This window comes from Chinchilla lanigera, unplaced genomic scaffold (genome assembly GCF_000276665.1).
Source record: "Chinchilla lanigera isolate Chin_1 unplaced genomic scaffold, ChiLan1.0 scaffold00033, whole genome shotgun sequence".
Lineage (NCBI taxonomy): Eukaryota > Metazoa > Chordata > Mammalia > Rodentia > Chinchillidae > Chinchilla > Chinchilla lanigera.
The window spans coordinates 4,140,483-4,165,577 of NW_004955434.1; the positions used below are offsets into that span (position 1 = coordinate 4,140,483).

Below are 25,095 nucleotides of genomic sequence, written 5' to 3' on the forward strand. Positions count from 1 at the left end.
TGAGGAAAAGAATGAAGCCTAAAGCAGAAGCCTCAATTATCTGTAGTTCCTCACCATGTAATAGCCTGGCAGTAGCTTCTGGAGGAACTCCGCTTCTTTATGCTGAACGGTTTTGATGATAAATTCATCATCACTGGTCACAAAAAACAAGGACCCACTGGCTCCAGGGTTGGAGAGCTCTATTAGAGGTTCACTGCAGATGGAATACTAGAAGAGGAAGTGAATAAACATTTTATTTAATAATCATAATTAGTAGTAGCATTATACAGTGCTGGGGATCAAATCTACGGTGTTGCATAGGCCAGGTAAGTGCTCTACTACTGAGCCGCACCCCTAGCCCTAAGCAAACATTTAAATACACTTCACGCTGCTGGGTATGGAGGCACACACCTGTAATTCCAGTATTGGGAGGTTGAAGCAGGAGTATCATGAGGTCACAGCCAGTGTAGGCTATGCAGTGAATTCATGGCCAGCCTGATCTGATTCTATCTCAAAAAACACATGCACATAAATATGCATATACAAATGAGCATGCATGCGCATGCACGCGCGCGCGCGCACACACACACACAAACACAAACACACAGAGTATGTGATGCTTTTATAAGGAGAACAATCATGGTATTAGATGTCTTGACCTACTTGAAACAGGAAGCTTTCTCTATGAGCTTTTTTTTTTTTTTTTTTTTTGTTTTTCTCCGGTACCGGGAACCGAACTCACGACCTTACGCTTGCCAGGCAGGTGCTTTGCCGCTGAGCTAAATCCCCAGCCCCTCTATAAGCTTTAAAAGGAGGCTCCAGGTATACTAAGATGGCTCTTGGGGAGATTTCTAAAGATTTAGTTGTTCCGTTCATTTTAATTAAACATGTTTTCCTCAACCCCAGATTACATGGTAAAATCATGAAAACTCATATCTATCCAATGAGGTAATCAAAATAGTTATGGTGCGAGGTGTGGCAGTGCATGGCTATAATTTTCCAGCACTCTGGGAGGCTGAGGCAGAGGATTACAAGTTAGAGCCTCGCCTGGGCAATTTAGTGTTTCAAAAATAAAGAAACGCTGGGAATACTGTATAGCTCAGTGTGAAAGCCCTAGGTTCAATCCTCAGTACCAATAAAAAAAAGTTCATCTAAACTAAGATGCATTGCTTTTGGCAAGTGCACACAAAATCACAGTTGCCAGTGTGATCTGTACAGTGTATTCACCACTTGGACATTAACACCTACTCCCTTTTCACTTTTCTCTCAGCAGACGTTCTCTTCTCTTACAGTTTCAGCAAGAAAGTGACTCCAAAGTCTGTATCTCCAGTCCAGATCCCACTCCAGGGCTCCAGACCTGCTCATCTACCATTACAGTAGACATCTCTACTTAGCTATATGACAAATGCAGGTTCACAGTCAAATTCATTTCAGAGCCTTGATTAGATGATGTGGCATCTTTGTGGCCATGAGGACAATGTGCGTCTTTCTCCTGGCAGATGAAGCTCTGGGCCAGGATACTAGGTTGGTGGGTAGAAGAAGGGCTGCGTTCTGGTCTCCATACCTTTCCCTGAGCCGGGTGGGAGCGCATGGCCAATGCACACCTGTGCGACTATATACGGTGACTCTAGATCATCTTCCTCCAATTATCTTAGAGAACAGAAACATTATCTCCCTTGTTCCCCAAGCCAGAAACTTGGCCATCATCCCTGACTCCCTGCATGTCTCTGTCCTCCTCACCCAAACTCTTAACTGTGCCTGTTTCTTTCATCCCTTCTGTTCTCTCATACTGCAACTTCAATGGTTTTATCACTTCACACCTGGGTCCGTAGGGGTAGGCTCCTTCTCTCAAGTGTAACACTGTTCCCTCCAGGGCTCAGACACCACGGGTCTTTCTAAAACAAAAATCTAATGTCCTTTGGTGTCTTCCCAGCTTTTCCATTTTTTTTTTTTTCCTTTTTGGTACTGGGGATCAAATCCAGGGCCTTCACACTGAGCTACACCCCTGGCTCTTTTAAATATTTTTTTTGAGATGGAGTTTCAAAAAGTTGCCAAGTTGCCAAGACTGGGCTCAAACTTGTTATCCTCCTGCCTCAGTCTCCCAGAGTTCTGGGGTTAAAAGCTTGTGCCACCACACCTAGCTTTTGCATGGTCCTCGAGGAAGTGTTCAAACCACAAACGATCCAGTCCTGCTCTGTAGCCCTTTCCCTCATCAGTCCTTCCGATACTTGAGCTCTAACAAGAGAGCATGTTCTCATTTCTTAGACGTGCTTTGCACTCTTGACTCAGGTGTCTGCATTTTCCTTTGCCCAAGACAATCTCCATTCCACTACTGCTCACTCTTACATCTAACCATGTGAAAGATACTTAGTGAACATCTGCAATATCCCAGACACTCCTGAAACTTATGCCCCAGTAGAAGGAGACAGTCAGTAAGCAAGTAATTAAGTTATACATCAGAATGTGCCAGCTGCCACGGAGAAAACTCAAGCATGGTAGGAGAGACAGAGTACCAGGAATGTTAGAGACTGGGTTGCAGACATTTACAATACAGGGGAGCTGGGGAATAGCTCAGTGCCACACCTCATGCTTTGCATGTGAAAGGTTTGGGTTTCGATCCCAGCGTGGATAAATAATAAATGGATGAATGAATAAAGGATTAAACAGGGAGGTCACTGAAGCCTTGCTGCCAAGGCAGCATTTGAGAAGAGGCTAAAGAGAAAGGCCTGTAGGCCATGTGGGTTTGGGGGGGAAGGGGCATTTTAGGCAGCAAAGGAAGCAAACTGCAAGGATAAGAAACCTGGTGGGTGCAAGGCAGTGGCCAGAGTGGACGAGTAGAGCTGACAGGGATGAAATCAGAGAGGCCCAGTGGGCCAACCATGGTGGGTGCTGACGGTCACCATTGGGGCTTTGGAGGGCTTGTGAATACGTAAGTTCCCATCATACAAACATTTATATGGAGGGAGAAGAAGAGGGAGAAGAGAGGAAGGAGAGAAAAACCAGGAGAAAAATGACTAAAAGGCAGTTTCTAGGTGTCACTTTTTACATTATTTTGCTTTGGCAGCATCAGGGATGAGGGAAACAAAATTCCCCAAGAGAAAGAAGCAAGTATTATACTTTCTGGCTTCCTAAGTCACTGCTACCTCCCATCATCTGCTTCCTCTCCTTTCCACTGGCCTTGCTTCTGGACACTCTTGCTGAGCAGCAGCCACAGCCCTTATGGGTGAGTTGACGATTTGTTACGAAAACGAAAGGAGTCATCAGACTGTGGACAGGAAGCCATAAAAGCCAAGAGCAAGCAGCCATGTGTACAGAGCGTCACGTGAAAGGCTGATTAGGGGAAAGGGCATGAGATATGCAATCACCTGGCATTGGTAAAATTATAGCTCTGCCAGTTGGTCGTTATATGGCCCTCAGTGTATAACTCAGCATGGTGCAGCCTCGCTTTAAGGTAAGTGCTTTTGAAGCCTCAGGCAGAGTGAGCACTTAGTATGGTTGTTATTATTTATTACATGATCACATGCAGGGGAGAGAGGCACCCAGCCTGCCTTGCTGCACACTGTCTGGGCATCGAGGGAGGAACTGGCACCACCTGAGGAGGTGTTGAGCTTTTCACTGGCATTCACATAGGCAGAAGATTCCCCTCAAATGCACTAAGACATCCTGAGCAAAGCAAGAGAAAAGGAGGGTCTGTCATAGAATCATGAATTCAAGACCCTGGAAGATAAGTGTGGACCCCACACTCCTTAAAGGCAGACCCTGCACTATCTTTAGAAATTCTGACTCTTTGTTCCATGGCATTTAAATTTTGGGCATAGACCCTCCTATGGGTAGGAGTAGATAGTAGGAAAGTATAAAATCAACAAAGGATGCAGAAAGTAGTGGCTATATATACAGAAATTATAGGATGATCCAAGAAAAACTCTGTAGAAAAAACTAGATTCCAACCTGGACGTCTCTCCTGATCAAAGTCTCAATTTCTACCATCCACAGTGATATATAATGGAAATGATTTTACTGGTTACTTGTCAAATACTCCTTTATCATGTAATTTATAAACAACTGTCAATAGAATAACAAATAAATGGATCTGATCCATCCTGATGACCTTTTGGGGGCTAATAATAACACAACATCAACACGCAGCCAAGTGGGATTAGGACACGGATCAGGAATCTGAACATTATGCTCTAGAGTCCTACAGTTTCTCACTCCACCACTTGGATACCACGTCCTCTTCTAAGCAACCTTTAAAATGCTGCCTTTTAAGAGCAAATAAAGAGCAGAGATGGGAACATTTTAATTAGCCACAACAACAAGCTCCCATGTGTGCGCCTGGGTTTTATGCACCTTCCAGGCACTTTTCATCGGTGCAAGCTGCTCAAATGTATTCATTTTCTCGCTTCTATTTCCTGCAAGGCCTTCCTGCTCTACCCACTGGAAAGAAAGCAAAGTACATCCCAGCTGGGCCCTGCCAATGCAAATTAACAGTGTAAACTTGTGCCATGTGGTGGAGATAATTTTACCTGCTATTTCTTTCTCTGGTAGTATAAAATATTCACTTTGCTCTCTTTCTTCCAGGTACAATGAGCCTGAAAAGCCTCCTGTGAGTTGGATTTCTGAATATCTGGCACGAGGCAGAGAAGGAAAGAACAAGTGGCCTTTTGCCCTAGCAGAAATGGAAATGCCCTGGGGCCCTGGGCCTCAAAGAGGTGTTTGTCTAGGAACAAATAAGGAAGAAGAAGCATTTGCATTGTTTATGCGCAGAAGCACCTTTACTCTGTCTATAATCCAAATTATCCATGTTTCAACATGAAACCTGTAATCAGCAAGTGCATGGTACATTTTAATAATACTAAGAACATAAACAGAATAATTCAGGCAGAAATCTAGATGTAACAGCACAGAACTAAGTAGAAATACATACATATCACAGATATCCAGTGCCAAACCTATCTATGGAAGTTACCAATGGCTGAATAATCGTCCCAACTCTCTCCCATGGTGGATCTTCACAAATCCGGGGTTGAATAGTTCCAGTTTGACGGATGCCAGGATGTACTTAAGATTTGCACTATATCCTTTACTTCCTTACACAGAGTTTTTCAAGAGTTATCTTATTTCATTTTTCTGTGCTTTGTTTGGAATGAACTCTTCCAAAATGTGCTTTGTGAGAGGTGCTCAACCTCTGTGTTCTTTAGGAGGAACAATCCTAGTTTGATGTGTGAGGGAAAGGCCACCTGGAGACCATACCTGCGAGGCCTGTGACTTAGTGGGTGGGGAGTGAGACTCTAGCTGGTGAGAGGTTGTTATGGTTTGTGTCTGGGTGTCCCCCCAAAGCCTCATGCAGTCATGGGGCAGGCTTTTTGGGTTTGATTGATTATGGGTGTGAGAGCTACACCCACCCTGGGGTGGATAGTTTGCATATGTAAGGGAGAGGAAGAGGCTGCTTGCCGCCATTCCTCCCTTTTGTGCTTGTTGCTTTTGCTGTGTTCCGCCGCCATGAGCTGTAGCCCTCTGCCATGTGCCACTCTGCCTTGTAATCTGCCAAGTATGGACTAAAACCTCTACAAACTGTACGCGAAATAAACCTTTCCTTCCTTAATCTGGGGTGTCAGGTATTTTGTCCTAGCAATGAGAGAAAAGGAACCAAGACAGAGGTTTTCAGAGCAATGGAGGAGGATGAGGAAACTATTGCTGCGATCTGTGCTGCTCCCACCAATGCAGGCAGCCTTTCAATGAGCCTAGCCTCAGATTACATTCCTTATGGGCTAACCTCTCATGAGAATTACATCTGATTCTCCAGAGCATGTGAAACATACAAAAGACTCTTTCCTCATCTACCATAGCCCAGACAACTAAGTGGTTAACCCAGATACAGTGGTGTGGAGGTGAGCTTCCAGAAGCGCCAAGACTTACTGGGGGGACTGCCGAAGTCCTGGGTGGTGGGCAACTCCAATGTACAGGCAGGTGGCCACAGCTGTTGGAGAACCAGCAGTCATGGGTCGATGGCACCATTGCCCTTTTGTTTCTTGCTGGTCCCAGAGACCAGAGATGTAAACAGTTACCGAACTGTGTGCAAGGTGAATGAAGGAGAAAAATGGACCGAGCAAAATCACATCTACCTGCCTGGCTCTATTTCCTCCCCTCTTTTGTATTATGGAAAATTTCAAACATATATAGATGTATAATTAACATCTGAGGGTCTATTTCCAGCTTCACCAATTGTCAACTCATGATTAGTATTTTCCCTTTCATAACTCTATTACTGCCTGCTTCCCTCAGATCCTTTTCTTTTTTTTGCCTCCAATTTCATTTTTTATAACAGTGCTACTGAGCCATGTCAAAAACCATTCATTTTACCCTTTTATAGTCTAAAGTATTTTCAATTAATTTTTAATTGACAAAACTATATCCTTAGGGTGGAAAACATAGAGTTTGTATGTATACAGTGAGATGGCTAAATCTAGCTAATTAATACATCCTTTGCCACTTTGTGTGTGTGTGTGTGGTGGGAAAATGTAAGATCTATTCTTTCAGATATTTTCAAACATAACACATTGTAATTGATTATAGTCATGAAATAAAACTCTGAACTGAAATTTTGTATCCTTTGGCTAACTTCTAAAATTCTTTTGGAGTAAACTCCAGGCATCAAATAATTTTATCTATAGATATTTCAGTTTATTTTTTTAAAAGACAAAGACTCTTTTTATAATAAAACCACAATATCATTTATCCTACCAAAAAATGTTTTCAGCATCATCGAATATCTCTATAGTTTGTTAACTTCCTGTAGTTTAAGATCTAGTTACCTGAACTGCCTGGCTTTATTAACATTTGAGGTCAAATCTCTCTCCTCTAGTGAAAGTGGTCCACTTCAAGTCCTAAACAGCTAATGCACTCATATCCCTGATCTCTCAGTCCTCCCAACACCCCTACCCTCAATAGCAAAATGTCTGTCTCTTCTCTTCTAGCTAATCAGAAGCCCTGCAATTTTTAAGATACAGTTAAAATCACACCACATCCAAAGGGGACCTCTGAGTCATCATCCTCACAGAGAACGATCACCCTCTCCTCTGAAATCTGGAGCATTTGATGTTTTGCTTTAGTCTTTTTGCTTACTGCTTAGTAGATTTGGTTGTTTTTCCACATAAGCAAATTATCATTCCAACATGAGTCTAATTTCTTAGAGTATTTTGATTTATCATTTTTTAATTTCTCTGTAGTTGAACACATAGGATTCTAGACATAATAGGTATTCAAAATATTGAATAACTTTAAAATTCACATTTTGCCAGCTACAGGGAAAAGACTGTAGTTCAGAGAGCCCATTCATTAGTTTTATCTCCTGTGCTCCTGTGTAATACCCCAACTCCATAATGGAAATAATTTTTTTTTTGGTTCAAAAACGCATTCGGAAAGTTATGTCAGCTGTGTAATAAATTGTTCAGCAAAAGACCTTCCCCAAAGAAGGCAGTTTTGTGAGCTCGGATGACAGAAAGAATGAAGCTCTTAGTCTGTGGGGCAACAGACAAAGCAGACTGAGCATGAGCAATCACTTTGTCATAATGACTGGGTCAGTGCTACACAGTGTAGATCTAGGGTGGGTCTGTGGCTGGTGAGAAATTTAAGGACAATTGAGAAGGAGAATCCATTCATTCCTAGGATGTGGTACAAGATGAGAGATCAGTGCTGTTTTCCATAATATTACATCAGAACCCCGCCAGGTTTCCCCACGCATTTGCTGATATTGGTGATCCTCAGTAATGACCGAGTGGCCAGAAACCATAGAATCGTTGTTTTTCTTGAGACAGGGTCTTGCTATGTAGCTCAGGCTGGCCTTGAACTCACTATGTGGTTCAGATCAGCCTTGAAATCGTGGCACCCCTCCTACATCTGCTTCCCAAGTCCTAGGATTATAGGCATACACCACCATACCCTGCGGGGTCTCCCTGGTCACACACACACAGATCAAATGCACTTGTGAACGGATAAACAGAGGCACCTGACACTTCAGTTAAGGCAGATGGTGTGCCACAGCACAATGTGGACAGAAGTGAGGTGCAATTAACAATTACGGTGTTTTCTTAAATTAAAAAAGTACTACAGTAAAAGACACTGCCATTAATCCCCCTCAAAACATTCCCTCTTGCTTCAAACACACTTATGCTGTCATTCTTGCCACTTTCTGAAGCGGTTCTGGAAGTCTTCTTTCATTAGTGTCTTTAATTGGGTTGCTGTGGCTGCCTTGACACCCTGACTTGGTTAAAAACATTTACCTTTTATACTCATTTTGACTTTGGGGAAGAGCCAGAAGTCGTATAGTGCCAGATGTGGTGAATAAGGTGAATGAGGACAAACCACAATGCTTTTATGAGCCTGTCTTTCCATTGGATGGCACCCAGGAGCAGCACTCACCGTAGTTTTGATTACGCCTTGTAAAGACACAAGAGAGGACTTCCAGAGCTGCTTGAGAAAGTGGCAAGAATGAAGCGATAAACATGTTCGAAGCAATGGGAGTATTTTGAGGGAGATTAATGGCAATGTGTCTTTTACTGTAAATAATTTAAAAGATTTAAACACACACTATACTTTTTGATCAGCCCTTGTACACTTAAGGACAGCAGGATGAACTTCCAAGGCTGTGGAGCAACGAACATAGCAGACTGAGACCTAGCAAATCTAAGGTGTCTCTCTGTCTAGAGAAGTTCACAGATAATTGAGAAGAATCTATTAATTTCCAGGGGGTGGGACAAGGTGAGAGATCCCTGTCTGCTATGTCCATCACTCCACAGGCTGAGATGTTCATTCTTGCACTGATTCTGATCTTACAAAATTGCTCTCTTTGGGGAAGGTCCTTTTCTGAATAACTTCATACACCTGACATGAGTTTCCTAATGAGTCCTTAGGTCAGTCTACACAGTCCTCACTGTTCTACAGAGACCTACTTATTCACCTTGAGAAACCAGTATTATCTCATTGGGCAGTAATCATGATTTTCTCAGGGACCAGCTAAAGAAGAAGACTCATAGGCTTTCATCTGCATAGAATACAAATCAGCTTTGAATTTCATCATAATTATCCACTACATGTTTTAAATATTTTTTGCTATAAGTGACAAATGTTGCTATACTTTCTCTGAAAAACATTAAACTATCTGGCTAAAATCCTCTTAAAATCATTCAGAATGAGACTGACAATAAATATTTGATGACATCTTTCCTATGGTTTCTTGAATACCAATTTTGAAGAGCCCCAGGGTGTTAACAGTGATCAAGTTATAATAAACCATTTCCCTCTTGCAACAGAAAGGAATGTTGAATGTTACAACAGAAAGGAATCCGAGCTCCTTCAAAGGAATGGGGTAAAGCTCTGAGGTCACATCAGAGCTTACAAACGGGCTGTTCTGTTGTGTTTGTATCTCAGGCATGCCAGAAGGAAGATAGGGAAGAGACAGATTTGCAGATAAAAACATGTCCTTGTATCTGTAAAAATATGTTTAAAAAGAGCGTGCATCAAACCAGCCAGCTTGTTTGGAATTTTATTTGAATTTGTAGGTCAAGGTGAAAATGGCTGTGGACCAAATCAGGCCTGAGATAAATGGTATAAATAAAGTAACTAAAATAGAAAGACTTTCAAATAGAATCTAATCTGGAAAATTCACAGGAGTCATTAAAACTAATTATAATATATCTGTGAGAATAATTATTTGAAGTAGCAACCAGTATCAGTTATTTAAATATAAATTACCATTGCAGATTTTGTAACGATCAGTTGAAGTTGCAGAAGCTAAATTTATAACCATTATAAAACGTGGAACTTTTACTATGATCTTGAGCTATATAAAATAAACACAAATACTTGTCACTGTTGCTATGAGACAAATGTTTACATCACACATTTCTTTAGGAGAAAGGAAAATTACAGGTTCTTACCAAGTAATCATCAGGCTTGATACCAAAAAGTTCTCTGAAGTATCGGAATGCTAGTGGAGCATATGTCTTAAATCTGAAGTCTGGGTAGTGATGTGCTGGGGTCAGATTGCTCCCTTCGCTGCAGTTAAAATATTAAAAAGAGGCAGGAAGAAAGAACATTAGCAAAACGGTTTTAACTTCAATGCTAGCCCTGTCAGTCCTGGGATGTTTTCTTTCCTAGAAGAAACACCCTCTGCTAAGTGGATCTTTCAAGGCTCAGGTTACAAAGGTCAATCGCCACAGGTAAAATCAGATACTGTACTGACGTGGTAAGGTCGCTCCACGCAGGTGCTCCCTGCCAATCAGTGTGTTCCAGCCTGAAGATGCTTTATCTCTGTTTCTCCTTGCTGGAAAAACCATTCCACCTTCCATATGAAACCACACTGTAATGTTCTAGAAAGATCCAGGGCTAATATGTAAAGCATTTTCAAAAACGTATTTTTTTTACTATGAATTTTGATCCTGAATAAACAGTTGTAATCAGGACTATGTGAAAGAATCCTTAAAATATCCTACCAAACTGCGAGAACCATCACATTGGAGACAGGATCTTAATCTGAACTCTTCATTAGATCCAGGTCCTCCCCCTACATATTTTAGGGATTTGAACACCCAATTTCCATTTTAATGATATTGCTTTTTGTCCTTTCTTGGGTTCATTTTTGAAAAATTTTTTATAATACTTATGATATACAACAGACAGAAAAGCCTAATCAGTGATATCCATGAACCCAAATGCTGCTTAAGAAATAAACCATCATCCGTATAGTTGCATCCCTATCTGTACTTTTTACTGGTTATATCCTTAGGGACATTCACTGGTCTGAATTTTGATGTTTACTAATTTCATTCTTTTTATTCTTTAAATCTATAGAATATTATAATTTTATATGACCTTGGACAAACTGCTTACGTTACTGAGGGAAAACCTAAATAAAACCTCTGGTTCTACTTGCTTTCAGTTGATTTCAAAAGCACTAATTTGGGAGGTCACGTAGCTGAGCAATATATTAGTAATTTTGCCCACTGGTGTGGCTGTAGATGTCATCACTAAAGTCACTTAACAGGTTAAAACTGCTCTGTGAAAATTACCTTTCACAGTCTTCCTTTGTTTTCTGATGAAAGACACCTTTCATAACCTAATGATTAACTGCAGGGTCAACTACTCCTGAGAAAAGGACCTAAAAGATGTGGGTATAATACTTTATAATCAGTAACTTTTCTTTAGATATATAGAACCCAGAACATCTGGTGACCTATAAATAACTGCACCACATGGGGTCAGGAAGCAGACCACTTGAAATCTTTGACTACCCTAGAGTCTGCCTACCTGAGGTGCCTTCCCAAACACCCTATATGTATAAGCCTTGCACCTGCAATCTCTAAGCAAGGTACTCTTGACAATAACCTCCATCTTCTGTTTGGTACATTTCCAAATCTCTTTCTCTGCTCAAACAAACAACTTGTACTCGAGTCACTAGCCTTTTGAAGTGGCAACAACACACAGGGGTATGGTAACACTTAATATACTCTAATTAAAAATGTTCATTGTGAAAAATTCTAACAATGCAGTAAGATACAATTTTATGTAAAGATTCAAGATCTCTTTGTAGTACATTTCAGCTGAGATACTGAAGTTCTATGAAAATTTATCATGGCGTGCTTTTGGGAACATCACAAAAATAAGACTGCAAATACAAAGGCCTGGAGCACACAAACGCTTGGAATCTACAGTTTAAGTTTGTTGAGGTCAATCAGTTTTGGGCATCAGTGCCTGGCACACAGTGGACAGTATCTGTCGAGTGAAAGAATGAGTTTTCCGGATAATGCGAATATTGTAGAGTTGATTTTTTAAAAATTATGTTTATTGGTACAGTTTAGATATACATAAAGATCATACTCATCAGAGGGAATTTGTACTTGTGTATGATATATTTTAATTCCTCTTTTTTTCCCAATCTCCTCCCCCGCTGCAACTCTTCTTTCTCTCCCTATTTACAAAGCTTCGCTTCCATTTTATCCTTTTTAGGAAGAAAGGGAAAAGGAAAAAAATGATAAAAAGCATAGCTGATTCTTACAAGGAGATTCCGTTCACAAGTCACCATACATGGCAAAAATTCAGCATAGTAAACAAAATCACTATTGAAAATTATTTAGGAATTATCTATTTAATATAGCCAGTACAGCCAGCTCTTCTCCCTACAAGGTCCCAGGTGGCTGTCACTTTAGGTGAGGACCAGGAGATGGGGTTGGCTTGTGTTGTTAAGGACCCATCATGTAGTAAGTGCTTACCTCTCCCCAACCTCCTCTGGGAGATCAGGTCCGGGAAATCTGCTTACTAGGGGAGTGCTCTGCCAACTAAGCTTCACCTCCAGCCCTATCACATGCTTGTCTTTAAAGGTTGCATTACACAAGGGCAGTAGCAAGGGATTTACCTTGGAAGAGGGACACAAGAACGAAGGCCCACCAAGAGATAAGCAGCCTCCACCTGAGCATGGAATAGCCCCAAAGTCAGCTGTGTACTTCAGTGGTTATTCTTTTCCTCTACAGGTATAGTTAACTATTCTTAATGTGTCTGTGATGTCCTGGCAACATACCCAAACATTTTCTCAGTCTGTATTTCGGGATTTATGAAGGAAAATGCAGTCAACTGTAGGTCCCTTACGATTGTCAAAGTAGTGATTTAGGAACTCATGTGATGTGTAATACTTTGTAAGTATGAGCTATGTGGAAGTATTACAGACAGCTAAGTTAGGTAAAAATATTATAGGCACTCAGACAAGGCTAGGCCCTTGAGGAAGTCGGTGCAGAGGCTGAGAATACATTACAACTGGGTTAGAGGTGCATCTATTAAAGGCCAGGCCTCAAGATAAAGATGGAATGACCAGGCCTACATGCCTCCCTGAGGGATAAGCTATATACAAAACTGGTATCACCTGATCTAGTGAAGTCCAATAGACATTAGTCACCGAAGTAGGTGACCATCTCCTCCTTAAACTGAGCATCTCTTGATTTATCTCTTCCAAAAAAGTCCTTGTTCTTTCCATGTATACTTGCTACGTGACTTGCTTCCCCATTAGATCAACATTACCTTAGCGGCTATTGGTTGATCATACTTTTGCCCCCTGTTGTACCCACCGTGTGATTTTGCTCTATAAAACCTCCTTTGAGAAGTGGGCTCACTGGCAACCGGTTTTCAGATCCCCTCCTGCCTCTCAGGATCTATCTCTCAGTAAATGTTTCTGATTTTTAACCTCTGTTGTTCCTTAAAAGTCATTCTTCAGTTTTAGAAAACATGAACTTGGCATATCTGACATCTAACAGGTTGAGAGTTATAATATTTCCCTTGTATCGTTTAGTGTCCTATGTTAAAACCACAGAGGCCCAAAGTGACGTCTACATCCTTTCTTTCTTCTGCAAGCAAGTAAAAACAGTCCCCGCACCAGGAATTCTGAAGGAGGCTGATTTCACTGGGTAAGAGTGTTGCCAGTTTCTTACTTCTTTTGCTCTCCTTTTTGTGTTTACTTTCTCATACAATCTGAGTGACTTATTCTAGTAGAGCAGATTTCCTTCAACATTTAAAGAGGTAAGACAACTCATGTTGCACTTTTGTGTAATTCCTCCACTATGCAGTTGGGAGTCCAAGATTCTATCAGAGAGGAAATGGCATTTATTATGCCTATAAGTTATCCTACAGATAAACTACCAAAACAACCCATGGTTGTTTATTAGTAGCACTATTTATAATCACAGAGGATTGGAAGTAACCTACCTACTCTCAGAAGAGGACTATCAAGTTAATTATGATGTAGCTATAAAATAGAATATTATGCAGCTTTAAAAGGAATGAAGATGCTTATTATGTATTGATCTCTAAGACAAATTGTTACAAATTGTTAAGTGAAAGGAGCATGACGCAGAATGCTATGTACAACATGCCACCATGTGTACAAAGAAGAAAAAAATTCTTTTGGCAAGTACGTGCATAAAAATCCTTGAAGGAAAAACAAGCCATTACTAACAGTGATCATTGGAGTTGGACACTAGGTGAAAAAGGCAGAGGAATATAAGAAACACTTCTCACAGTTTGAATTTTTAGAAGCAGGAGAAATTCTACTATGTATTATTATTTATAAATTAAATAATTTTTTCAAAGTTAAGGAGGGATTGAAAGTCATAGTTTACAATCTCCTTAATAGACTCCTATGTTCAGCTTCCCCACAGGAGGTTTGCTTACCTCTGTATATTTAATTTGCTCCAATGAATAACAAATGGCTTGACAGGAAGGAAACTCAGCGAAGGAAATGCAAATGAATGCAAGCGCTGATCCTGTCTGCCAGGAGGTAAAGTACGAAAGAGCAACACTAAACAGCAAACCCAGCGACAACCAGCCAGTAGACACCACCTTGTCACGCTGAGGTTACACCTGAATGCGGGCACTGGCCCACAGACGTCAGCGCAGAATCTTCCCACCAAGTGCTTATCATGCTTGCAGCCATGGCGGAACTGCCGGGCAGTTAAATGCGATGACTGCTACGAATCCTGCTGGCTGCTCTTCTGTAAGCTGGCTGTGCTTGAGCCTGGTGTTACCTGTCAGAACCTGGGCTCAGTACCCAGACTTACTGAGCAAAAGTGAAGTCTGAAGAAAAGCAGAGTTCCTCGCAGTTTAAGATTCACCTTATGCTTCTTTAATGCATTTATGCAGTGTGTGAAAATGAATAAAGAACCGACCCTCCTATCTTGGCAAGAACAAGGCTTTGGAAATTTCAGCTGCAGGGGTGTGCACAGGGAGTCTAGACGTTTGGCTCCTGTGGGCCTGTAACATTTCAACAACAAAAATTTGCAAGCCAACCTTGGTTTTCTAGCATTAGTTTGCAAACAAGAATCTAGACAACTAAGCAAACATGTAGTAATAGCCCTATGAGGTCATAAAAGGAAGGTATTTTATTGGCAAAATAGTATAAAGGTTTGAAAAAGAACAGTGCTTTCTATATCGCATCCTTTTCCCTTTCACCAAGAAGCTGGCAAAGCTGGATCATGGACGAGCTCTGGCTTCCTGATATTTACCTTTTCTGAGGGGAGTTTAATGGCAGCAGTTGCTTAGAACTGCACAATGTTGAGGCTGAAGAAAGCATTTGCCACCATCTCTAGAATTCTCCAGGTAGCAAAAAAAGGAATTCAAAGTCTAGAGAAGAAAAATAGTGGCCCACACTGGTCAGAAACAAACAAAATAGGCTGATTAGATCCACATCGGAACAGAAGAAGTCCCAAGGGGGCCTAAGCTTAGACTTGTCACATCTCTGTCTTCCTTTTCCAGGGTTCAGTTACAGCTTTCAGCAGACTCCCTACCCAAACATCCTGATTATATCTCCATGAGGTCCTTATATTATAGGCAGGTAAGCTAGATAAAAATTAATAGGCAGTCAGACAGGGCTAGGCCCTCGAGGGCGTCAGTGCAGAAGATGTGAATGCATCACAACTATGGCTGGAGGCACATCCATTAAAGGCCAGGCCTCAAGATAAAGATGGAATGACCAGGCCTACATGCCTCCCTGAGGGATAAACAATAACTTAGATCTGTACTATGATTGGTATCCCCTGGTCCAAGAAGTCCAGCTAGACACCCGTCACTCAGGTGAGTGACCAGAACATCCGGATCCATCCCTTGCCAAAAATACCTTTGTTCTTTCCACGTATCCTTGCTACTTGACCCATTTCCTTCTTGGTTCAATGTTAGCTAAACAGCTATACTTGCAAATCTATAGGTTGATTACAGTTTGACCCATGCTGTACCCATATTTGTGACTCTGCTGTATAAATTACCCCTGACAAAGGGCCCCTGGTGGCAACCCACTTCCAGGCCCCTCCTGTCTCTCAATAAACCTTTCCTACTCTTAACCTCTTTTGCCCTTTGAAATCCATTCTTTGATTTTAGGGGACATGAACTCAGCACAGCTGACACCTAGCAAGTTGGGAGTTATATTTCTCCTATATCACTTATACTGCAGGTCAGGTGGGTAGAATTTCACTTACAGAAACTTTGATTAGCCATATGGGTAGTGTTCTTATCCATATGTATTTTGAATCCCACGGCTCCTTTTTGTGGTTTCAGAGCCTGATAGTCAAGTGCTATCTTTGGTGGCCCTAGATTGAGAGATCTGATGGTAAACAATGAGGTGAAACTAATTTAGCAACTCAAAGATATGTACAACATGTAGAAACTCCGAGATGGTTTCAAAGCTGAAATTCGGGATCTGCTGCTTACAGGGCATCATTTTCTATGTGGTCATCTTTTATTCAGATTGTAACTATCAATTGTAGGGTAGAGGCTTTTATAATGGGTCAGTGGGTTTCACTAGAAGATGTTAAATGGTTTCACTAAATAATGCCAAATGGCCTCACTTTTGTTCAGCAAACATAACCATATCCATGGTGAGAGAAATATGTAAACAATACTTTTTCCTAATGTACAAATATTAGAACATGTTAAGTGGCAATACAGTTGGACAAGTGACACTATGGTCCAGTAACAAACTACTGCAGGTATCCAATCTTCTAACTGGGCCTTTGTAAGTAAGGTTCAGTAGAAGCAGCCTGAGGCATTATTAATCACCTCTGCCATTAAGGTAGAGACCCCTTAGGCTCCCCATATGAACCTTTCTTTAGCAGAAAATAATTTGGTCCTCGCTCTTGACAAATAATACAGTGTTCCTGAACAGAAAAGCAAGACAAGGAAAAACAAAAGCCATACTGCTTGCTGGTACCCACATCCCACTGATGAAAGCTTTTGTGATGTGTATGGGTGAGCTACATTTTGCAATAGCAGATGGTAGCTAACCAGATGACAGCTGATCTTTAAAATCACTATGCGAGACAACTTACATTTGAAAACAAAATTACAGTAATACCTTGATTCACAAATACAAACAATTTGGTTCACAAACAAAAGCATTTGGCAAAATTTTGCTTTCATTCACAAACTCTGCATTGAATGGCAAACACAACCACATGAACCACAGCCTTCTTCTCGACACAAACACAAATGCAGCCATCGTCCCTAAAATCACAAACCAAGTTTGTAAACGGAGGCACCACCACCCCTATCAAATAAATATAAGACATTTTGAAGTGTTTGGACTTGAAAAGGCATCATATTATTGGCTTGTCCAGCAGTTGCCACATCTCACTTAATTCCAGGAACACAACTTTGTGTTCTACCGATGTGTACATAAACCAGAACAGAACGCTTGTTTTGATCTATGAAGGGCCAGACAGTGAACATTTTAAGTTTTGCAGGCCATAAAGTCTCTGTTGCAATAATAACTCAGCTCTGCTGCTACTGTGGAAAAGCACTACAGATAATTACTAAATGAATGGACAAGTCTATTTTCAATAAAACTTTATTTACAAAAACAATCAGAGAGCTGGACTTGTCTCTTGGGCTTTAATGTGCAGGCTCAGCTATAGTTCGATTCTTGGATGAGTTTATGTCAGCATACAATGAAATGCAGGTAGTTGGGCTAATTCATCAAGACAGCAACATCAAGCAATGGTACCTGGCAACATTTATAGGAACCTTTGGTATACAAGTTTGCGTGTCGCTGGGAAAGATAACATTGGTCCCTGGCAGTAATTCTGTGGGATTCTCTGCTCCATGTGGGTATTTGCTGGCTGCCAGAACAAATTCTGAAGAGCTCATGAGTCAAACCCAAGGACAGCTTGTTTTTTGCAATGATTGTCACACATCAAGCTAAACTTTTACAAGCGAGGAGATTAAAAAAATGCAAGGGCTATAAAATTCTTCAGTTAGTTAATTACCCTTGAATATGGGAAAATATTTAAACCTTTACTGCCAACTTTCAAAACACACTTGCCATTCTAAAGGATTATTAGTGATAGTGTTTCCTGGGAAAGAGGAAAGGAGTAGAGCTGGCTTTTATGGGCCCAAAGATGCAGATTTAGGCTCATAATTCTAAGGAAAGGCTGAACATTTTACTGAATTAACAAAGCAAAAATGCAATTCCTTTGTTCCACCACCATAGCAGAAACAAAAATAAAACTTTTCAGTCAGCCAACCTGAGTTCAAATCTTAGCATTACCGCTTATTAATTGCATGCTCTTGGGTTAAGTGACTTAACGTCTTAGGGCAGTGGTAATGAATCTATGGCACACAGTCCTCAGTGGGCTTTTTGTATCATCGAAAGCTCTAAAAGGTTCACCATCACTGTCTCAGGGCCTTAAATGCTTCATATGACAAGTATTTTTTTTTTTTTGTGAGACGAAAGGTAATAATAGGTTAATATCATACATTACATAAATAATACACTGTACAAACAAAACTATGCTTGGGTCACAATTGGTACTTAAAATTTTTTCCTCTCTTTGCCAGTTCATGTTCATGTTTACATGGTATAAACACTGTAAACTATCTTCTTTTTTCTGTATCTGGTTGATATACGTGAAAATTTATCTACAAACTTGAGCTTGTAGATTTGTGCTCAAAAATTAAAATATGGCCATAGTTCTCTCACTCATGTACTTTGTAACTGTGGGAGATCATGGAACCAGATAGCTGAAAGGGATTTTTATATCTTCCTTCAAATCTTAATCAAGTCCATGACTTTTTCCATTTACAAAATGAAATAATTCATAGAACAAACATACACCTAAAAATAACTTGAGCAAGTTCAAAATAAATTAAAAAAAAAAATGAATTTGGTTGCTAAGGGAAACAGATTCTGCAGCTTTGGAGCAGTAGTAATTTAAAACATTTCAAGCTACTTTAAGTAATTAGTTTGCTGTGATTAAGAGAGAATCATTGAATTTTAGAGCAAGCAGAGACTGCAGAATGTTTCAGTTGTTTACAATTAAGGCCTGTCCTGCCTACCTACCTGTAACCCTTTCCCCAGATGTGTTTAGAAACCTGGACCAGGGTATAATTGATATATAATAAAGTGTACAGTTTGTTAATTTTCACATGTTTATTATACCTGTGAAACCCTGGATAAAAAAAATGCCCAACTTATCCATTATCCTGTGGGGCTTACTGATTGCTCTGGTATGTAGGAGGGTTTCTTGGGAGAGCCCAGGGATGACAGATCTCCTGAAATGTGCAGCTGGGTACAAAAAGTGCCGCATTCCTTTGCTAAACTCATGAAGAAACGGAGTCCAGTAAGGACAGTGAGGCAAGATCAACATCACTGTCTTTTATGTTCACGTTAACAGAAGGTCTTTTAAATAAGAACTTTAGTGTTTACTGAAATTCTGAATTCAACGTTTATTGTCAACTGACACTTACAAGCTGTAGACACTCTAAAGTGATGCATTTTCACTGTGATAGTGGACGTGTCTAAGTAATGGGGAGTCAGCAACCCCCTCCTCATTCAGTGGTCAGTCCGCTGCTGCCACCATGGACGGTGGGATGGAGAACAAGGTCACAAGTTTAGAACTTTGGCTTTCTGTTCCTGAAGACAAGGTGAAGGTGTCATCACATTCTCTCTGTTTCTTTCTCTCTTTTATTTTATTCTTTCTTTTTTGTGGTCCTGCAGATGAAACCCAAGGCCTCTTGCATGCTAGGCAAAAGCTGTACCACTGAGCTATGTCATTAGCCCTTTTCAATTTTTTTATTTTGAGACCGAATCTTGCTAAACTGCTCAGGCTAACCTCAAACTTGTGATTCTCTTGGCTCAGTCTTCCAAGTAGCTGGGATTACAGGCAGATCCCACCATGCTCAGCAATATTCTCTATCATAAAGACACAGTAGGCTTATAATATATCACCCATGAACAAAAGGGGTGCACAGTGACTCCTCCATCTCCAACAATTCCACATCCATGGATTCAACCAACTGGGGATTGAAAATATTTGGAAAAATTTCATCTGTACTGTACATGCATCAACTTTTTTGGTCATTGTACTCTAAACAATACAGAATAACACCTATTTACATGGCATCTACACTGTGTTAGGTATCATAAGTAATCTAGGGATGATTTAAAGTATAGGAAGATGGGTATCAGTTACTGTACACGCAAATACTATGCCATTTTATACAAGGGACTGGAGTGTTGGTAAATTTTCTTATCCTCAGGGGTCTTGGAACCAATCCACTGTGGATACTGAGGGACAACTGTCCTCAGAAAATGTCTTCAAGTTGTTAACTGATGAGGACCTTTTGGAAGCAGTTCTGGAAATCCTTTCCCTTGAGGGGCTTATTTGCACTACTGTGGCTTGCCTCCATATCCTGAATTGATTCAAAATGTTTATCTTTCATGGTCATCTTCACTTGGAGAAGAGCCAGAAGTTACATGGTGCCAGATCTAGAGAGTAAGACGGATGAGGACACACTGTAATGGTTTACAGTCTTGCCTTTCCTAGTGCTGCTCAACAGCAGCATTCACTGTATTTTTGATCACACCTTGGAAAGACACTCAAAAAAAGGATTTCTAGAACTGCTTCACAAAGTGGCAAAAATGGTGGGATAAGTGTGTTTGAAGCAAGGGAGACTATTTTGAGGAGAGATTAATAGCAATGTGTATTTTACTGTCACAGATGTTGAAATTGCAACACTTACTCTATTTTTCAATTACCCTTTGTAGTTGCTAATAGATGTAATTTTAATATTTAAGATATCAATTTAAAATAATTTGACATTTTCTTAATTGTGTGAATCATGTAATAACTTCAAGAACAAAATTTGATATCTATCAGAAAGATTGCATTCTAAAATGAAAAGTAATATGCAAGGCCAGTGGTTCTCAAACTTATATGGGCTTAGAATCCACTGCTTATGTAAGATTCCTGGGTCCCACTCACAGAGCTGCTAAGTCACACTGACAGAGCTGCCTGGGGTGGAGCCCAAGAATCTGCGTATCTAGTAAGTTTCCAGTGATGCTGATGCTGCAGTTCTGGGGCCTTGCATTTCCCAAGTGCCCGTCGTGCTGCCTGGATTCTGACAATAGAAGCGATGAGCAAGGAGCAGCTGGACCTTTTAGGAGCGCCTTTGTGAAAGGAGGGAGCACCCCACCTTCAGTTGTAACTGCCCACAAAACCCTGAACTCACACTTGGCACCCTCCCGCTGTAGTCCTTCATGCTTTTTATTCATTATAACCAAAGGGAAAAAATAATTTTGAAATGGTGGGGCACAGGACTCAGAAGCCCATGAGAGCTAGAAGATCCTGCAGACACATTTGCAGGAATAATAAGCCTAAAATAGTCATAGCAAAAGATAATGATGAACTCGTGAGCTCAAGTCTTTCAATAGAAACAAATGTCATTAATGCACTTTATCTTGGAATGATAAATGGACTGTTAAAAACAAACAGAAATTTTCCAACTACAGAAAGAAGAGCAGTGCTGTAAGCAAGGCCTGCCTCCTCAGCCCTGGGGTTGCCATTTTCTGTCTAAATCTCGTTCTCACTGCTGCTACAAGATCCTTACGGAAGTAAACTTGAAAACTCTGCATGGCCCAATTTTATTCTATAGCTAAGGGCATTTAAAGGAAAACTAGGCTATCTGGGTTCATACCTGATTTTTAAAATTTATGGGGCCCTTTGAGACTATGTGGGGAATTACCTAAACATAAGTGACACCACAACAAAGAGATAATGTGTGCCTACGATTCTCCCCAAGATTTTTTAAAAATAAGGCAAGGAGAGCACCACAGAGTAAGAGAGACACCCTAGCTATTCTCACTCAGGTCCATTAATACATAACAAAAATGGCTTATTTTGAAAAGAAAGAATGATTGTAAATACAAATGTATCTGAAAAGTTAATCCTCATAGCTTCAAAGAAAAAATGATTTCTGCCAAGTCCCCAAATGGAATACTTTCATTTTCATTTTGTAATTATTTTTTAAAAAAAATCCTCTCACAACAACCACGGTTAATTTCCTCTCACCTTGTCTGTAATTCAGTGTTGCCTGAATTGTTCTTGTGCTATTTTGTAAATGGATGTCTGTTTGTTAATTTGTTTTTGTTCCTTTATTTTTAAAATAAAATTGAAAAAGACAGACAAATCCTGTCAATTATGGCAACATTTCCAATTTAATTATGATTGCTTTCTTTTCTTCCATGTTAAGGTGATAACAACTTTTAAAATTTTTACTTATTGGGCTGGGGATTTAGCTCAGCGGCAAAAGCACCTGCCCGGCAAGCGCAAGGTCGTGAGTTCGGTTCCCGGTACCGCAGGGAAAAAAAAATTTTTTTTACTTATTTTATTAAGGTAAAATACACATAGAATAGCTACACTTTAAGGATATAGTTTTGGGGCATTAAGTACATTCATATTGCTGTGTAATCATCACCACTATCCATATGTAGATGCATTTGTCTCAACACAATTGATTTTTTTCCTCTCCAGACTGATATATATAGAAGTGACATATATGGGTAACTAGTGTTTTTGCAAACAGAATGTCAAAACAGCATGTATGCTTTTTTTGTATGTTTTTCTAGAGGAAAGTTAAGTCAAAGTCATGGCAAAGGGGATTTCAAGACTGAACTCAGAAGGAAGGCTTTTTTAAGTTATGAATAGCAAAACATGGCACCACCTGCTGCTTTGCGGAAGCTCCCTTTCTCTAAACCCATGGAAGACATTTTCTGTGATCACCACATCCTTTTCCACTGAATCTCAGAATCGTTCTCTACGTGGTCTGCCATGTGTTCATCACAACTAATTACAACTGGCCCCAGAAGAATTCCACTTACCATCTCCAAATGAAAAACATAAGCCATCCTGTTGCAACAAGAAGAACCATTGGGCAGAGACCACATGTACAAATGCACATGTGGTAGAAAAGTCCTTCAACGTGGGGATGTCATAATGAAGGTTTCTTAGCACAGAAATGGTCACAAATACAAATGTTTTTACCTGGGTAGGAACACACTTTCCACCACATAAAAGTCTTGCATAAGAACATCTCGTTCTGGCTTGGAAGTGAGATTCCCCACTGTGTATCCTATTCCCAGCTGAATAGCACCTTTAATAGCAGATGATGCAGTCTGCAAAGAAAACGAGGGTCTCCGTGTTAGTCTCCACCATCATGGTCTTGTTCGGTATCACAAACAGCAAAATGTTTTCCTTTTTGTCCCTACACACAAGGAGGGTAAGGTTTGGAAAATGACACGTTGCTCCAGGAATGGGAGATTAAACCCAGGACTTACATGCGCTAGGCAAGCATTTTACTACCGAGCCACACTCCCAGTCTTACTAAGTTGTTTTGTTTGACAGAAGATCTTTTCCAACTGTTATGACGTTTTGGTTGTTTTTAAGATCACATTAGAACCCAAAATAGCCATCTTTCCTTAATTAGGAGCACAGAAACTTGGTGGAACACATTCAATATACAGCATTATAATTTCTGCCCAAAGATAAAATTTTTAAGTCATATTTAAACAATAGTTTTTAGAACATACCTATGGATCAGGAAGATTTTTTTCCCCTAAGAAATGAGAGAGCAAAAAAATTGGGTCTTTTGCTGTAAACAAAAAATTTAATCTGGAAATTGCACCAGTCTTGCTAAAGATCAGTAATCAAAGCTTCCCACACTGACCTGTGATAAAACTAGCACAGGGACAACAGTATCCCCAATTTATTACTTTTCTAATATTACTCACAATTAAATTGACAGAATGTCAGCTTGAAGAATAACAATCGTGTGTGTGTGTGTGTGTGTGTGTGTGTGTTTGTGTGTGTGTATATACACATGGGCATGTATAGAAACATACATGTATAAGTGTTAGTAGAGATAATAGAATAACAATTTATAATGTATTCTTAATGGTGAAAATATGTCATATTTTTAACGCCTTATAGAGTCTAACGTAGTGGCATGTGCTGAGTGGGCACAAATAAATACTTAAATCAGGGGTTCTTAACTAGAGATATTTGACCGCATCTGAAGACATCTGACGTCCAGCGCTACTCACTTTAAGTGGATAGAAGCAGCGATGGTGCTGAACACCCTACAGTGTGCAGGATGGCCCTCACTACAAAGCATTATCCAGCCCCAAATGTCGGTAGTGCAAAGGTTGAGGAATCCTCAGTTAATATAATAAATATCATCCACTTTATAGAAAATATACTTTCTTTTGAATTACTGTTTGCACTTAGCAAACCCAAGACCTGTACCCACTTCCCTTCATGCTTTATTCTTTATTTCTTCTTGCTTTCAACACCAAAGAACACTTCTTGAAAAATTTTCTCCTCTGGATTTCTACAGCAGGACACAATCCTCGAACCATTTCCAACTTTTTTGATGGTCTCTCCTGTCATTTCTTCACTGATTTCTCATATTCTGCTCGCTATGACTGCAAAGTCCCTAAAATTTCTATCTTAATTATTTGGGTACTCAATCCATTCTTAATGGCTTTCAAATGCTGTCTGTGCCCCTGACTCTTGGTTTTTTTTCAATGTATTTGGATGCTGCTCTGTTGCCACATATGTAGTATGTGCAGAACCAGACTAGTATCTTACACCCTCTCCACCCTACTTTCAAGACTAGCTTTCTGCCTCCAGGCACCTTTAGTCACTCAAGCTTGAAGCCCAAACAGACTGCACTGTAGCACAGGCCTCGGTCCCTAAAATCAACTTGTTGACTTTGTCTGAAATGACCATGCTCTGTCACGACTGATCAGTCGTCTCTAAAAGCAGCGACCTAATACAACCACATTCCCACAGTTAGCATTTAATCACCTGGCTGACTGCACAGAAAACACTATGTAACCCTTATTTGGAAGAAAACTACCTCTAGTCTCAATCCTGCAGAAAGCAGCAAGATATCTTGATATTATTCTCTTTCCACATTCCTTTTTTCTTAAGATCCCATGGCAGCAAGATACAAAAAATTGAGATTAAGTGCATCTAGCTCTTTAAAAAAGCTTGCTATTTTAATATTCCATCTCTGACTTCAGCAAGGCCACTGATGGGCGTCAGTGACCTTTTGTACCAGCAGCTCTGAATTCTGAAGGCAGAAATGGACTTTTCTCATTTTAACCCTGCCTAAGAATTCAAAAGACACACTTTCCCATCCATCACTCAGGATGGGTAATGCGCAAGACGTGACACTAGCACTTTACAGAGGACCCAGCACCCCCAAACATTCTGTGCCAGCCCTATCAACACACTCACATGCTCT

At 40.3% G+C, this 25,095-nt stretch overlaps 1 protein-coding gene across 5 annotated transcripts in view; it reads right to left on the reverse strand.

Moving 5' to 3' along the window:
- Pip5k1b (phosphatidylinositol-4-phosphate 5-kinase, type I, beta) overlaps positions 1-25,095 on the reverse strand; it is a 294,854-nt gene that overhangs the window by 120,264 nt on the left and 149,495 nt on the right. For all 5 annotated transcript variants that reach the window (XM_005388578.2, XM_013516348.1, XM_013516346.1 and 2 more), the window contains exons 4-6: positions 22,830-22,960; positions 9,918-10,035; positions 55-207 (exon numbers count right to left, since the gene is read on the reverse strand). In XM_005388578.2, coding sequence (XP_005388635.1) covers positions 55-207; positions 9,918-10,035; positions 22,830-22,960 — 402 coding nt within the window. The remainder of the gene's footprint in view (positions 1-54; positions 208-9,917; positions 10,036-22,829; positions 22,961-25,095) is intronic.